Below are 17,379 nucleotides of genomic sequence, written 5' to 3' on the forward strand. Positions count from 1 at the left end.
CTTTACTCTGATGATGAAACTTGTATGGATTCAAAAGTCAAGCGCCATATTTTTGTGCTGGAATTGTTAGTTTTGGTATTGAAAATGATATTAGAACTTTACATTGTTAGTTTATTCATTTCCAATATGTTTGTGTGTGCAAATTTTAGTACAACCAATGATAATTGTCTTGGATATAATTCAAACGAAAGATCGATCTTGCTTCCAAAAGAGAAAATGTTTGAAAATACTAATGGTAAGTATTTATATTGCTATACATGCATGTCAGTATGACTGTGTTGATGATAACCAATGAGAAGAACAATCCTGTAAGATAAAAATCTACCACAATAACAATGAAAACATAAGATATATGGTAATGATACTGTCTTATAGGCTGCAAATACCTCTATCTACAAACGATAAACGCCTAACTTGTCTTCGATAAATAAAATATGTTATTATAATACAAAAATGCCAAATTTTGTTCATTAAACTTAGTGATGAAAGTATATCAAATAGATACTAGTTGTTTGTTTGCTATATGAGTTGCTTATACTTAAGACAGCCTATCAATCCATGCATGTGTGGTACATAACAATTCGCCATTTTTTGTCTTCTCATACGTGCTGAACCGTATGGTTTATTCACCTGTCCTAAGTCAGGAATTAGATATTCAGTAGTTGTCGTTTGTTGATGTGGTTCATAAGTGATTCTCGTTTCTCGTTTTTTTTTATAGATTAGACCGTTGGTATTCCCGTTTGAATGGTTTTACGCTTGTAATTTTTTGTGACCTTTTAAAGTTTGCTGTTCAGTGTGAGCCAAGGCTCCGTGTTAAAGACCGTACCTTGACCTATAAGGGTTTACTTTTATAGATTTTGACTTGGATGGAGAGTTGTCTCATTGACACTCATACCACATCGACCTATATATAAGAAAATGCAATAGATTAATAGTAAACCATAGCATATTTAATACGTCTTGAATAGGATTTCCCTTGCCATTGTTTTCTAACAAATTGATACTTTGACTGAATCCCCCTGTGTTAAGATTGTTTTTCAACAGCTCAAATGAAACAGAATAACACATATCTAGAGCACATATGATGAAATCATTATCTTGGACAAATACATATAGCTAAATTTCCGACTACAAGTGATTCTTAAATTACAAAGTATTTGGTGTTTTTTGTTTAATATCTCTCTTGTTACATTTTAACTACCTTCACACGGAACAGCGGAAGGTTCACAGTCCTATAAGTTGAGATAATTAATTCTGACTTTTTTGTTGTGTATTTTTCAGGAACAAGACAGGTCTGTGAAATGAAAACATCTAGTATGTCTTCTGTTTTTGTTCAAGAAATGTTTCCTCTTGATAATACTGGTCAGTCGTTTGTCGGGAGACTAAACTATGATATATTTACTCTACTTCATTATGATAAGAAGTGTTCTTTCATTTTGAACTATACTGATTTACTACAGACTTGTCCGAACGTTACTTAAATTCAAAGAATATTCTGTAGTCCAACTTTCACCCACAAAATAACATTTATAGACAAGACCCCAATCCCCTTCTTCTCAGGAATAAATATTTATTTTATTGGTGAGGTTCATCGTTGCACCAAATTATTTCAAAAAATCATTCAAGAAGAAGAGTATCAATTAAATAATTATATGTTGGTTGATTTTCTAAACTCAACCAATTGTTGGAAAGTGATGTATTTTACCAGACAGCAGTCTTTCTTGGTAACTTTAAACAACAGATCAGATAAATACATCAATTAGTAATCGGTGAAACCTTTCCTGGAAGAAGGCATGTTCATCCAAATCGCATTATGTTTAGTTCACAGAATAACTTTTACAAGCAACAACTCATCCAATTTATCAATATGGTTGGCTACAAAATGAACGATCGGCAATTCCTTATAAGTGTACACAATATCAACGACTTCTCAGAAGATAACTCAGGTTTAGAAGTTCATTACCAATGTATCGGAGAAGCGTTTGGAATTCCTTCTATTAACATGCCTGATGGATCAATGGTTTATTTGGAGGTCATAATTACAGGGAGCATTGTGGTTACAAACTTCATCGTAATATGTATATTTCTACGTATGCGCAAAGAATACCAAACACCAGTAACTACTCTTCTGTCAGCTTTGGCTGTGTCAGATACCTTGGCTGCAATTATGTATACTGTTCATTTTGCAATTTCGTATCAGTCATATTATCATCATATCGATTACACGGATATCATGCCAGCGTGGTATATCTTTCAATATCCGTCTTGCATCTATTTTTTTGTTTTTGAAGCATGTTCGTATATGTTTCATTCAGTATCTCTTCTAATCACAATTTTCTTGCGTGTACAGAAAACGTGTGCTCTCGGATTCCCTTTATGGACCAGAAGGACATTAAACAACAAGACTAGTGTAAGATATTCAGTTATGGTGTTTATCATCAGTTTTCTTGGTTTTTCTCCAATAATCACAATGGATATTCTAAGCCTAGCGGAGGTTGAAGGTAAATGCTGTGTGATAAGAGATGTCAAAAGCGATATGGACAACATAATTGCATGCTTTTATATCGCACTTGGTGTAATGAATGTCCTTGCGATCGTTGTTGTAGTTGTTTGTACAATCTACATCACAAGTAAATTAACCTGCCTTCGGAATAACTTGTCTTGGATCGATAATTCAGTTGTCAAGAAAAGACACCGTTCATCGGCGACAACAGTAGTTATGATATGTGTCATTTTTGTTTTGTCCGAAATAATGACCCTTTACCAAGTTACTCACTACGTGATAATTGTTAATTCTTTAAACCATACAATGTTTAAACTGTTTGAAGAAATCCGGCAGTACCGTATTCTTAGTGTATTGATAGGTTCATCGCTTAATTTTATCGTATATCTTCTTATGAGCGAGAGATTAAAACAAATATTGTTTACCTTTATTAGAACAACTGTAAGATGTAAGTGAACCTAGGGATTGTAATCTAATAGTAAATAATTTGTCAACAGTGCAGTACTATCTCCATATAGAATATTCGGTATTCAAGTTCCTTAAAATAGCAAATATTTCCTGTTCATAAAACATATTCCAGAATGTTTAAAACGTATCAAACGTCAAAAAATCATTTTTAGAGCAGAAAACACATAGTTTCTGAATTTTAGATATAGGGAAGTAAAAAAAAACAGAACAACATGAAAGAAACGCACTTCAACCCCTATTAAATTTATAGAATCGTGGTACTGCGATTTTTTAACCCTGTATACCACCATTCCCCATGTGAAAGTATATTTGTTTTAATATACATTGATCGACAACATTTCTTCCTACGTGACGTTTACATGTTCTAACGTCAGACACGCGAAGCAATAACTGTGTTTGATATATGCTTGTGGTGCTTTTTTGTAAATGTTTGTTTCTTTTGTGATTGTAACACAGTGATGACTGCTCTACCCATATTTGGACTATTTTATCTATTATTTTTGTTTTGTTCACCCATCGTTGTAAATAGAAAATATAATTTGATGCGACTGTCATACAAGTGAGTGGTTTAGCGCTATAAAACATGGCTCAATCCACCATTTCCACATTCGAAAATGACTGTACCAAGTAAGGAATATGACAGTTGTTGTCCATTCGTTTGATGTGTTTTGTTATTAGAATTTGCCTTTGATTAGGGACTTTCCGTTTTGAATTTTCCTCGGAGTTCCGTATTTTTGTAATCTTCCTTTCTTTATACATGCGTTAATGTTATTAAGTATAATAAGCAATGTAATTCAGTAATGAAGTCATTTTTCCTCTGAGTAGTAAGAGAGTATTTCGTTTCACTTCGTTCTGACCTTATTTAGGGTAATTATGATAGATGCGAGTCGTGTTGACATGTAATATGGAAATTCATAATGTCTTTTCTTTTTTTAGTATTTATAATCTTTCATCTGCTTTGATTTCACAGAAATAATGCACTGAAGGTAATTATAGAAGCAATAATTGCGGACCATGCCGGAACTCTTTTTGTAATTCGTGTTAATAGTTCTTTACATTTTTCAACAATTGGTACAGTGATTTTAATTTTTCTCAAGAATATTGTTTGTATATTTTTACCCCTTCTTTATGGCAAATTGAACTAACAAATTGATGTACTAAGTGTAAACGGAACTTTTTTTGTAAGCATGATTCCGATATTTACCTCAATTGATTCTGTCGTTCAATTGAATAGCTGTATACATATCTTGAGTTGACATTTAGTAATGATCTGATGTTTCTACTTCATTCAACTATACATTTTTTGAGAAAAAAATATGTAGATGATTTCTGCACATACAATGTCGTTCATTTATGCTACATAAAGCTTATGTAACCTGCCATTTAATCGTTGTTTAAATAGTCTAAATACAGAAATGAAGATGATGTTATAATAAATGCACAACACATATTGTGTTTACACCTTACTATAACAGACACACTTGTGCTTAAAGTCTAGCAGCACATACTAAATAATAAAAAAAAATAGAATTATGAGATAATATTTCTAATCACTGCAGGAATAGGGAAAATGAACGCTCCTAAACTATATGTATCAGGGTTCACCCTACAATATCAATTTATACGGCTGGTGTAGTGCTTATATCAATTGACCTAGCAATTTAGATCAAAACAATATCTCTTATAATTTACACCCGAGTAAAGGGTGAGGTTTGCATAAATTTTACCACACTAAGTTTATTTTATACCGTCTGCAGAAACGGAAAATGAAATGCAAAACTGATGTTTAAATTTAATGCAACACAAATTGCATTTACACATTTTATATATATCTAGGTGTTGCAAGGTTTGCAAGCTTTTGCAACTGCAAGGGTTTGTCTGTCCATATAAAATATTGATTTATAAGCTCAACTGTACTTACGAGGATAAGTACATAGGAACAGTTATTGATTGAACATGAAGGATACACTACTAAAATGGAGGATGCTTTATATGTGGCAAAAAAAAAAAAATATAAGAATAATTTGCTGAAATCAAAACGAAACTATTCCGTGATAAATCATTTACAAAAAGTCTACTCGTAAATAGAACTTGGTAATATGTATAGATTTATTTCTACAATCAAAGTTTGTCCATTGATCACAATTCATTTGATTTTTGTAATAGTGGTTAGATGTGTACATGGTGTTCAAAGGTTATCCAGTCCATTACAACTATGAGAGGAGTGGAAGCAAACAATGACTGAAAATGTTAAGCAAAGGCCAGCATTTCGTACTATATAATCGACAATCGATGTCTTAGTGACTGTTTTTTTTCTTTTCAAAACAATTTTTTATATACACATGACAATCGGAAAGTCGGCTGAATTTCTGTCAGGTAGGTTATTTGTTGATTCTATCAGGGTGGTCGTTTTAGCTGTTTTAGTTTACCTCTATCAATATAAGTTTTCATATAAATGACCAATGACGAAAAAAAATAAAGCCTATTGTCATGGTTGAAGAGCAATAACTAATAGAAGCATGCAGTATATTTCGTTCTTTTTGTATTATTTGCGGATCGTTTCTTGGTAAAATGTTTTAATCTTTGCTGTTGTAAGTTCCACTGGTTCACCCATGCGTTTATTTCGAAATCAAGCTAATTCCACAGTTTTGGTGTATTAACAAAGTTAAATTTACTAAATGGATGAACAAATGCACCCCCCCCCCCCAAAAAAAAAAATAATATGAACGACACGTAACTGGGTTAGTAAAATTACAAAGTTGGGATAATCAAGTTTGAATAGTTTATTGCAATTGCATACAGGAAATTAATATGAATTGAACCTATGTGCAAATATAACTTGTTCAATAAATCATCAATAAATATGCACTTTTGATTAAATTAAAGAGTGAATTATTTACCTTCAGTAAATATTAAATTGTTACTTTTCAACAATGTACATGTGAAGTCAAATACAATTTCACATTATTGCATGTATGTCTAGCCATACAACCAGGTTCAACCTGCCATTGCTTTTTCTTAAAATGTCCTGTATCAAGTCAGAAATATGTCAGTTGTTTTCAAATCGTTTCTATTAATGTCAACGTCAACTTCGTGTTTAATTAGATGTATTCTATTTATATCCATCTGCCGTTGAGCTGATCGTTACAGTTTGTTCGTAAATTGAACTGTCAAATCATTGTTGCCAGTAGGTGTATGTGCCTGTCCTTAGTTAGGGTTCTGTTATTCAATGTTTGTCGTTGTTTAATGTTTTGGGGTTTCGTTCATTACATTGTACTTTCATAAGACTGTTATTTTGTTTTAATTGTTTAACATAAGTCATTGCGGGTACTTTTATAGCTTACTATGTGGTATGAGCTTTGTTCATTGTTGAAGGCTGTACTTTGACATCAAGCTGTTCATGTATGTGTCATTTTGGTCATTTATGTAGCGTTGTATCAATGGCAATCCACAGTATTGTCTTCCTAAGTGTAACTAAGGTCTCATGTAAAGTAAAAAAAGAAAAAAAATATGCTGAGCATGCAAGCTAAATTTGGTGTGAAATTAACGTTGTACCTTTTACAGCGTTTTAAATGCAGCAAACTTCCAAAGGCGTTCATATTGCAATGTGCTGGGTTTTAAAATATAAAATGATTTATCAATCTTCACGTAATCTGCTATCAACATATTTTTTGTTTACACTCAATGGAAATACATGATCACATGATGTGAAATTTAGAAGCGGTATAATTTTGACACACAGTTTTGTGTTTGAATGATGTTAAAATCATTCTTTACTTATTATCCACATGATACCATGTAATTTTGACTAAATTTTCTTATTCTCTGCAGACTATGGATATTCAAGCGGTAATTTCTGAAATATCGCTAAAAGAACCTTAATATCACCCAGATGCGATATAGTGATTATGTCAATCGTCTTTAAACACATCTTGATTCACTAACAATTTGGTTTTGAACTTTTGTTGTTGTTAATGTTTGAATGAATTTATATAACTCAGTATCACAATTAGCGTATGTTATTTGTTTCGATCCGTGGTGTCTGTTCATCAATTATGATAATTGGATAATTATATAATATAATTACTTTGAACAAGTGAGATATGTGTAGTTAATCATCTATTTACAGGCATGTTTGATATAATAGTTATCTATTCATCTTAACTAAATATTATATTATTATTTTTACAATGAAACAGTGAAGTTAAAGAAAATTTCCAATTATTATCTGCCTTATAATTAAAAGTAAAATCGCGTTCAATATTTAAGTACGTTAGTGTCATCTAAAAAAAGAAATTGTCGCCACAGGAACGATTAATCAGAATAGTCTACCATTATCGGAGATAAAACCATTGCATGACAAATCCAAGCCTTTGTAGTTTTTAGTCATCATTCATTTCTAATTCTGGAATAATAAATGAGTTAAAGGTAGAACACGAATAGAAAACAGAAACAGTCGGCAGCGTCAAATCGTGTCCAGAATAAGAATTGTGTCTCGTATCATAAGTTTACTTTTTTACGATTATGTCCAGTGCACAAATCATAGCACGACTAATAAGAACTTAGTTGTTTCTAGTTCAATGCAGTTGCCGATATTGTTCGAAGCGAAGAGAATTTCGGAAATGACATCTGGTAAGTAAGGATTAACAATTTTATTCCATTACCTATACAGTGTTTTTATACTTTGTATTGACTAAAAATTTCAAAATTCACATACTGTCGGTTCATTGATATTCGTTGGATACTAGTTTTTGTTGTTTTCGTGATTAAAAGTGAACTAGTAAATGTTTATCGAACTACACAAATAAATTGATCCACATTTTATTAGTTTGAAGCAAGCATTTTACAATCAGTACATGCATTTTAAAATGATAAACAATGAAACTTACGAAAAATAACAATACAACGAAATACATTCTGCAAAAAAGAAGATAAAATTGACTTTTTTTTAGTATTCAATAATTTCAATGTGCAATGTTTGATTGTTATAGAGCAATCCCGTAGGGTTGTGTCTATTTGCTAATACGAGGTGCACTGTTAAGATGTTTGTAAGATAAACCTTGAAAAACTTTAGAAATAAAATATGCACTACATGTACATTGTTAAATAACATACAGTTGTTTTTCTCTTGCCACATTCTTTTACTGTTTTATAGTGAGTACAAACAATGTATATAGTTTCGACTATGTAAATACATTGTGTCATCTTTGTTCTATACCATTTGATCTAAATAATTGTTAATATGTTTTAAAAAAAATCGACATAGTTGCAATGTTGACTCCGAATAGTTTCAAAAATATTTGTATTACTGTTTCCTGTGTGGTTGTCGACATTAAATCGGAGTAATATAATACTTTTATTGAAAATATGTATATATGTAGTTGGTAAATGAACAGTTATTGACTGTCCGCAGTAAAAAAACTGTTTTGACTAACAACTGAATAGTGTCAAATAATATTGTTTCATACATACATCAAAACTCAAGTAAACACGACGTAATTTATTTCATTGCCTGATACATAGTTTTCAACGAAATAATAGTTACAATGTTTATGCTCGGCGGTTATGAGTGTATAGTTACATTTCACACACAGTTATTAGCTTTCAAAGGCCTATCCGTGTCGAATAGTTCATATTCATATCTAAAAGATTACATATTTATTAAAAACTTTTACAACTCTGTGTGTTCAAATGAATATTTAATTAGCCACGGAACATAAACAATTTACAACAAATCACAAATTATTTGAAACATTCAAAAAAATGTGTTTGCATAAATATATACTACTAACTGATACAAAATAATCCATTACATATTATTTATTAAAGATATTGCATACCAACACGTAGATTTTATTTATTTGCAATTCAAATGTTTTATGTCCCTTACTGACACAGTTTAAAAAAAAAGTTTATCGTGTTAACAGAACTAATTACTTATTTAGTATAAGATACATGTATCAGCGTAGTATTAACAATTATTTCGTGTTGATTGTTAAACACATATTAACAATAGTCGTTATATATTCTTGAGCTACCGTATTACATGGTTTTGATTTTCCTTTATTTTTTTTAATTAGGAGGAAGACTTACGTGTGACGCAAATGTCGTAATTACGATCGACATAGCATGTCATAATAAGGACATCGCTATTTTGTAATTTCGACATTACATGTCGTTATAATTACATCGCAATGTCGTAATTTCAACATAACATGTCGTAATTACGACAAAACTATGTCTATGTCGTAATAACGATATATAACAATGTAGCTATGTCATAATAACGACATCGCTATATATATATAAATTTAGTAGGATGGCACGTTTTGGTATGTTGGATATAGGGGTTAATACAGTTTGGTTGTAGGATATAGGCGTTTCAAAAATTACGATCGGATAAAGGCCAAGGGGTAGTGGAAAGTGAGCACACATGAGTCACCCTCCGTCTAAGAATATATATATTCAAAGAAGGGATGGCTGTAATACAAGCGCAAGGATTTTGCTTACTGTAAAACAATGTAAAACATGGTTCTACAAAGCTCAATAAATCAGAAGTGTATTTTCTTTGTCAGGACTAAGGTGTATAGTCAACGGTCATTGCATAAATAAAAAGACAAGTTTATAAAAAAAAAATCAAAGAAATAATATCACGTTTTTATGAATTCGTTCTGATTAATCTTTTTAAGTTGTCTTTTAAGTGTTTTGGTAGACCGTCTTTTCGAGACAGCTGCATGCTTGCCAAGTATCGAAGCCTTTGGTATATTGTAAAGTTATACATGTATATACACATCTTTAAAAGAAAGGTTCCATCAAAGGTTATGTATGTACAATGTTACAAAGTTCAAGCATGATTTGTATTTGAAATTTTTTTCCTCCACCGACTTTAAAAAAAACTATTTGTTAAATATAATGTTTATACTGGAGATTTTTTAATTTTAATTTTCAACGTGTTAGGGAGATATACCATTTGGTTTTTTTTATTGGTAGAGGAGGGGGGCAAAAATAAAACAAAATGTTGTTCTGCATTTTTTAGTTGTAATCTATGTCCTGTCTTAGGCAACTTTCAAGGCTTGCTAGCTCGGTCCATCATATTAAGATGAACAATCTGAATAAAATGAAGGATTAAGTAAGTTTGAAACCGTGAACAGTTTTAGATAAGGAGGACTCTAGCTTTAAAATTGTATGCATGAGAGAGGCGAAAAATACCTAAAGAAGAGGCGGATTAAGTTGGGACCCGGCCCCTCCTTCTGGGAATTTTTTTATTAATTATATAGGGAATCACTGAAGCGTGACCGAAGCGGCCCCCTCTTAGGCAGTCAGTGTGTCCCAAATTATAAAAAAATCTAGATCCGCCACTGCAAAGGGACATTCAAACTAATTGGTCATACATTTTAAACAGACTGACAATGTCATGGCAACACACAACATAGGATTTAGTAAGCTTGATACTGTGAACAGTTTTGGATAAGGAGGACTCTAGCTTTTCAAATTGTATGCATTAGAGAGGCGAAAAATACCAAAACAGAGGCGGATTACGTGGCCCCCCTACTTTTCTGGGAAAATTTTGGTTAATTATATAGGGAATCACTGAAGCATGACCGGAGAAGGCCCCCTCTTAGGCAGTCAGTTGGTCCCTGATTATGAAAATTTCTTGATCCGCCACTGCAAAGGGACAGTCAAACTAATTAGTCATACATTTTAAACAGACTGACAATGTCATGGCAAAACATGCAAAACACAACATAGGATTTAGTAAGCTTGATACCGTGAACAGTTTTGGAAAAGGAGGAATCTAGATTTTTAAAATTGTATGCATTAGAGAGGTGAAATATGCCATAGCAGAGGCGGATTGAATGCCCCCTCCCCCCTTTTCTGGGACAATTTTGGTTAATTATAAAGGGAATCACTGAAGCATGACCGGAACGGGCCCCCTCTTAGGCAGTCAGTGGGTCCTGTATTATAAAATTTCTGGATCCGCCACTGCAAAGGGACATTCAAACTAATTGGTCCTACATTTTAAACAGACTGACAATGTCATGGCAAAACACAACATAGAAATCTGAATATAATTGTTGATAAATGTTTATTATATATGTCTCACTTGATTAGTACACGGAAAACTTATGTAAATATATTGAGTAGAGCTTTTTTTTACACATTTACAAACATGGTTTTTTTCTTTTGCAAAAAGCAAATTACATTATGTTAACTTCAAAAAATGATAAATGTTGATCTAAAAAAAAGATAAAAACCCGCAAAAGTAACGGGAAGACACATTGACAAATATAACCAATGATTTTCTCGCTGTATTAAAGACATATTAGTGGCCTTCGGCTATTTTCCGCTCTTTGGTCGTGTTGTTGTCTCTTTGACACATCCGATCCCATTTTCATTCTGAATTTTATGCATGGTATAGAACCTGCTTTAGAATATAGTTTCTCGACAAGAAGAACTCTGTTTCTACTGACTCGATGACTCGTCATAACAAACGTTCCCCTATAAATACACTGTTTCATATAGAATGCAAATAAAAATATAACTAGGGAGGAAATCGATTTATTGATACATTATATAAAATCACCTGATTTATAATTTAACTGAAAAGATAACATGATAACAATTACACAAATATTTCCTTGTTTTGTACAGAAAGACTATACATATATATAATATAAGCCATTGGTCATACATTTTAAACAGACTGACAATGTCATGGCAAAACACAACATAGGATTTAGTAAGGTTGATACCGTGAACAGTTTTGGATAAGGAGGAATCTAGCTTTTAAAATCGTATACATTAGAGAGGTGAAATATGCAAAAGCAGAGGCAGATTGAGTCCCCCCCCCCCCTTTCTGGGAAAATTTTGGTTAATTATATAGGGAATCACTGAAGCATGACCGAAGCGGGCCCCCTCTTAGGCAGTCAGTGTGTCCCGTATAATAAAATTTCGGGATCCGCCACTGCAAAGGGACATTCAAACTAATTGGTCCTACATTTTAAACAGACTGACAATGTCATGGCAAAACACAACATAGAAACCTTAATATAATTGTTGATAAATGTTTATTATATATGTCTCACTTGAAGAGGATTATTAGTACACGGAAAACTTATGTAAATAGATTGTGTAGAGCTTTTTTTTACACATTTACAAACATGGTTTTTTTTCTTTTGCAGAAAGCAAATTACATTATGTTAACTTCAAAAAATGATAAATGTTGATCTAAAAAAGGATAAAAAGCCGCAAAAGTAACAGGAAGACACATTGACAAATATAACCAATGATTGTCTCGCTGTATTAAAGACATATTAGTGGCCTTCGGCTATTTTCCGCTCTTTAGTCGTGTTGTTGTCTCTTTGACACATCCGATCCCATTTTCATTCTCAATTTTATGCATGGTACATGTATAGAACCTACTTTAGAATATAGTTTCTCGACAAGAAGAACTCTATTTCTACTGACTCGATGACTCGTCATAACAAATGTTCCCCTAAAATTACACTGTTTCATATATAGAATGCAAATAAAAATATAACTAGGGAGGAAATCGATTTATTGATACATTATATGAGATCTCCTGATTTATAATTTAACTGAAAAGATAACATGATAACAATGACACAAATATTTCCTTGTTTTGTACAGAAAGACTATACATATATATAATATAAGCCTAACTAATTTTAAATAATAGGTAATGTCTAAATCACCCATAAGGAGTCGGTCGACTGATGATTTATTTATACTTTATAATGTAAATCATCAAATGGCACGACTTGAGTCATTATGATAGTTTTAAAGTATGTAAACATATTTGTACCCTTAACAAACGCTTCATTTCGCTTCTTGTCATAAATAAGCGAGACCAAGCTTGTTTTTTAGATCTTATCGATCTAATCAATTTATCTATCCTTACAATCTGCTATATGGGAGTGGTCATTTTATTTCATTGGGGATTTGTGTGAGGGTGGGAGATTTCTCTGATTTTTTTCATGTCCCCATCTTAAGGATAGAAAATAATTTCAATTTTACTTTTTATTGTTTGAGGAAGAGATATGTGTAGGTCACTTATATTATTCAGTGCACTCCAACCCCTTTATCTCAAGTATTGAAAAATTGAATATCCATGCCGTAAAATTTTCAAGGCCATCCTTATTTTCCTCCAAGCCCTCTTCATGATGAAATTGATCAGTTCCTAATGTCAAGATAAATGCAAAACAAAAACAAATAACTGCGAAAACGTTAGTGTGTACATGTTGAATTTTAATATTCCCGCCATTTATCAGTTAATCAAACAGTCATGTGATTTACAACCTTCCTGGTAAACCAAACAGGAATGAATATATCAAGCTAAAAGGTATTTTTCTTTATATGTTGTTTTGATAATTCCAAGATAAATTCTTTTTTAACATGTTTAGTTATGTTTAATATACTTCGTAATAATTAATGATGACCTAAATGCGTAAAATTTCTAAAAGTTTATTATTTCATCTTCCGTTTTGAGATTGTGCATAATAAATATTTAATTTATGACCTTTTATCTTACATGTATATATGTTCCTGTTCTGAAGCAATATATTGTTGTCCCTCGCACAAGGCGTTTCGGGTAACATGGAAACACCGTTCGTCCGTTCGTCCGTCCGATCGTCCGTTCGTTCGTTCGTCCGTCCGTCCGTCTTTCCGTCCGCTCGCGTGTACAAAACTTGCCAGATCTTATATCATAAATATGAAAATCAAAGAAGACCAATCTTTTTTAAATGAGTTATGCTCCTTTGAAAAGCTTGAAAATCAGAGCCCCTTGGAAACATTAATTATGAAACATTAGATCGTTATCGCTCTCATGTGTTGAATTTTTCGAGATTTTTAAGAAAATTCTATCATAGGTTCTACATTTGTTCTATATCAGCAATGTCTCTGACGAATTCAAAAATCAGTGCCGATCAATTATTCTTTAGTTTTCTATGTTGTGTCATGTGTTCTATTGTTTTTCTGTTTGTCTTCATCCATTTTTAGCCAGGTGTTGTCAGTTTATTTTCGATTTATGAGTTTAACTGTCCCTCTGGGTTCTTTCGTCCCTTTTTCAGGCCCCTTTGAAATAATGAGTATACGGAAAACTGAATTGTCAGCGTTCTCATGTGTACAATTATTATCAAAATTTTAATCACGTTGATTTTAACCTTCCTGGTAAATAAAACGGAAATGTATATATATGCGTTTTGTTTAAATATTTAAACAATATATATCAAGTTAAGAGGTATTTTTTTAGATGTTGTTCGATATTTCTATGATTGATTCATATTTGACATGATTAGTTATGTTTAATGTACCTAAATACGTGAACTTTACAAAAGTTTATTATTTCAACTGTCGTTTTGGGATTGGGCATGATATCCATTTTTGTTCTTTTAGCTTATATTTCAGTTTTAAAGAAGATTTTGTTTGCTATCGCACAAGGCGTTGCGGGGAACATAGAAACACACAGGCGTCCGTCCATCAGGTGTTTTTAGCGTTCTCACGTGTACATTTACTGCCAGACTTTCCTCAAATAGGTTTATATCAGCAATGACGTTAACAATGTCGATCATTTAATTTTAAAAAGAGTTATGCCCCTTTCAATAGTTCGAAAATCAGTGCCGATCAATTATTTTCAAAAGAGTTATACCCCTTGGAAACATTCATTATACTGGACAATTGCATCGTTAGCGCTCTCATGTCAACTAGTTATGCATCTTGGCGATACTAATTATGTAACTTAAATCACATTTCATTTTCTCTAAAGCATTATGAGATAAATCAGATTAATTTCTATTTTGGATTATACACTATTGATATTGAAGTTTGAAGGTTTTGATTGGTAAAAGAGGGACGAAAGATACCAGTATGAGAGTCAAACTCATAGATAGAAAATAAACTGAGAACGCCATGGCTAAGAATATAAAGACAAACAGACAAATAATAGTACAAAAGACACAACATAGAAAACTAAAGATTAAGCAACCCGAATCCCACCAAAAACTGGCGGTGATCTCAAGTGCTCCGGAAGGGTAAGCAGATCCTGCTTCACATGTGGCACCCGTCGTCTTGGTTATGATATTCCAAATCCGGTAAATAGTCTAATTCGGTAGGTCACATTCGTGAAAAGGGAAGGATATTGTAGTTATGACATAACCTTACCATTTGGAACTCTTGGTTTAATAGTTTCTTTGTGAGTAGCTCTATCAAGGAAATTACGATAAAAAATACAAGACTGGGAATATCGTATGAATTGGGAGATATATACTCCGTATGCAGGCGCTGCTGGAATGTGGTAGGGGTGCTGCAGCTTTTAAAGAGCCAATGTCATGACTTGTCATTAATCATTGAATATTATTTTGCAGCTTATGTCTAATGGCGACATCCTCTTCAAACTGTGGTGTTTGTGACCTCCGTCACATTAAAAAGCCATCAATAGTCTGGTGTACAGAATGTGACGAGGGACTTTGCACAGAATGCCAGGAACATCACAGTTTTTCTAAGGCATCGAGAAGGCATAAAGTGATAGCTATAAATGAATACCAGGAGTTACCAAGCGATGTAATAAACATTACGCAGTACTGTATCGAACACAACGAAAAGTTTCAAATATATTGCCAAAAACATGAATGTCCCTGCTGCAGTAAGTGTGTTGTAGAAAGCCACAAAGGATGCCAGGATATCGTCAACTTAGATGAAGCCATTCGTGATGTCAACACCTCCAATGCCCTTTACGAGATAGAGGAAACATTAGTTGAATTAGCCGAAAATCTGCAGAAAATTCACCAGCAGAAACATGACAACATGACGACATTGAAAGCCAGTAGAAAGGAAATAGAAAAAAAATTAAAGCAGACCAGAAAAGAGATCAACAACCATCTCGACAAATTACAAGAAGATTCCATGAAACAACTCTATGCGATAGAAGAAAAAGAAAACTCCAAAATTTGTCAGTTATTGTCATCATTAGAAAAAACACAAAAAGAAATAGCAGAATGCCAGACAAAAATTGGGAATATAAAGACACACGCAACGGATCTTCAGATGTTTCTCTCAATGAAGCAAATAGAGAAAGATGTCGATACCAAAGATAAATTCCTGCAGTCGCTTGTAGAAGGCGATACCATGAAGCAGATTTCTCTTTCATATAAGATCAACACTTCTATCCAGAATATTATGACCGATATATTAGGTTTTGGAGAAGTGCGTATTGAACCTAAATCTTGCGATATTGTTCTGATCAAGAAAAAGACCAAACAAGCCCAGTATATGGTACCACCAGTTCCAACGATACCAATTGAAAATATAAAGCTTACACTACACAAGACTGTCAATACGGAAGGAGACTCCATCTTTGGGTGTTGCATGTTGCCTGATGGTAGATTGGCGTTTACTTACTGCCTGGATTGGACAGTTAAAGTATTCACTGATTTGGGATTAAAAGACTTCGAGGTAAAGGTGTCGGATGGAGTGTTTGATATCGTGTACAACAGTGAGGACAATTCATTGGCTGTTTCATCTGGTGGTTCCATAAATCAGTGTATTACCATTATAGACTTGGAAAAGAAACAAATCAGGAAAACAATTTCACTGGATTCGGAAAACTATGGCATAACACTGAACGAAAATCGATTGATTTATTCTAGTAAAGACAAAGGTATTCAAATGATTAATCTGCATGATGAGTCTATAACTGTCATAGTCCAAGACAAAATGCCCAGTTCATGCTACACTGCATCATTTAAGGACAAAATATATCATACAAACAGGGCAACTGACACCGTCACATGTTATAATCTACAAGGTCAACTGCAATGGACATTCCAAAACGAAAGCGTTCTGCAGAATCCACATGGTATTGATGTAGACAAGGATGGAAATGTCTACGTAGTGGGGCGTACTTCAAGTAATGTTGTCGTGATATCCCATGATGGACAACGACATAGAGAAGTTATACAAGTTGGTGATGCTTCAACTGATCGTACCTCACTTCATTATAGCAGGCAACAACATCAGTTGCTAGTCGCGGAGTTCGACACGGCTCATGTGTTTAATCTTATTTGAAAGCGTTTACAGTTTACACTACTTTATCTTTAAACATTTTTGTGGAACCTTCATAACAGCTTGATTATTGAAACATATTTTGTTTATATTTTTATACTATGTATTATTTGATTGAAATAAAATAAATTGTTAAGCTTATGATATTTAATTGTGTATCTTTTGTCACAGCTGCACACAAGTTATACAAGAAAATGGTCGGTAGATCTTACAAAGAAGTTTAAATAAGAATAAATTGTCAATCCACAAAATGACCAAACGACACAGATATTAACAACTATAGTTCAACGTACGGCCTTCAACAATGATCGAAGCCAATATCACATAGT

At 32.9% G+C, this 17,379-nt stretch overlaps 1 protein-coding gene across 1 annotated transcript; it reads left to right on the forward strand.

Moving 5' to 3' along the window:
- The first annotated feature begins 13,284 nt into the window (after positions 1-13,284).
- On the forward strand, positions 13,285-17,092 carry LOC134684028 (uncharacterized). The gene is made up of 2 exons (XM_063543321.1): positions 13,285-13,334; positions 15,355-17,092. Exon 2 carries the CDS (start codon positions 15,365-15,367, stop codon positions 17,051-17,053), a length of 1,689 nt encoding a protein of 562 aa, XP_063399391.1. The 5' UTR covers positions 13,285-13,334; positions 15,355-15,364; the 3' UTR covers positions 17,054-17,092.
- Positions 17,093-17,379: the final 287 nt, after the last annotated feature.

Source organism: Mytilus trossulus, chromosome 9, assembly GCF_036588685.1.
Source record: "Mytilus trossulus isolate FHL-02 chromosome 9, PNRI_Mtr1.1.1.hap1, whole genome shotgun sequence".
Lineage (NCBI taxonomy): Eukaryota > Metazoa > Mollusca > Bivalvia > Mytilida > Mytilidae > Mytilus > Mytilus trossulus.

What these genes read in the sequence shown, in the direction of transcription:
- LOC134684028 (XM_063543321.1), top strand. Translation starts at nt 15,365, where the DNA reads ATGGCGACATCCTCTTCAAACTGTGGTGTTTGTGACCTCCGTCACATT.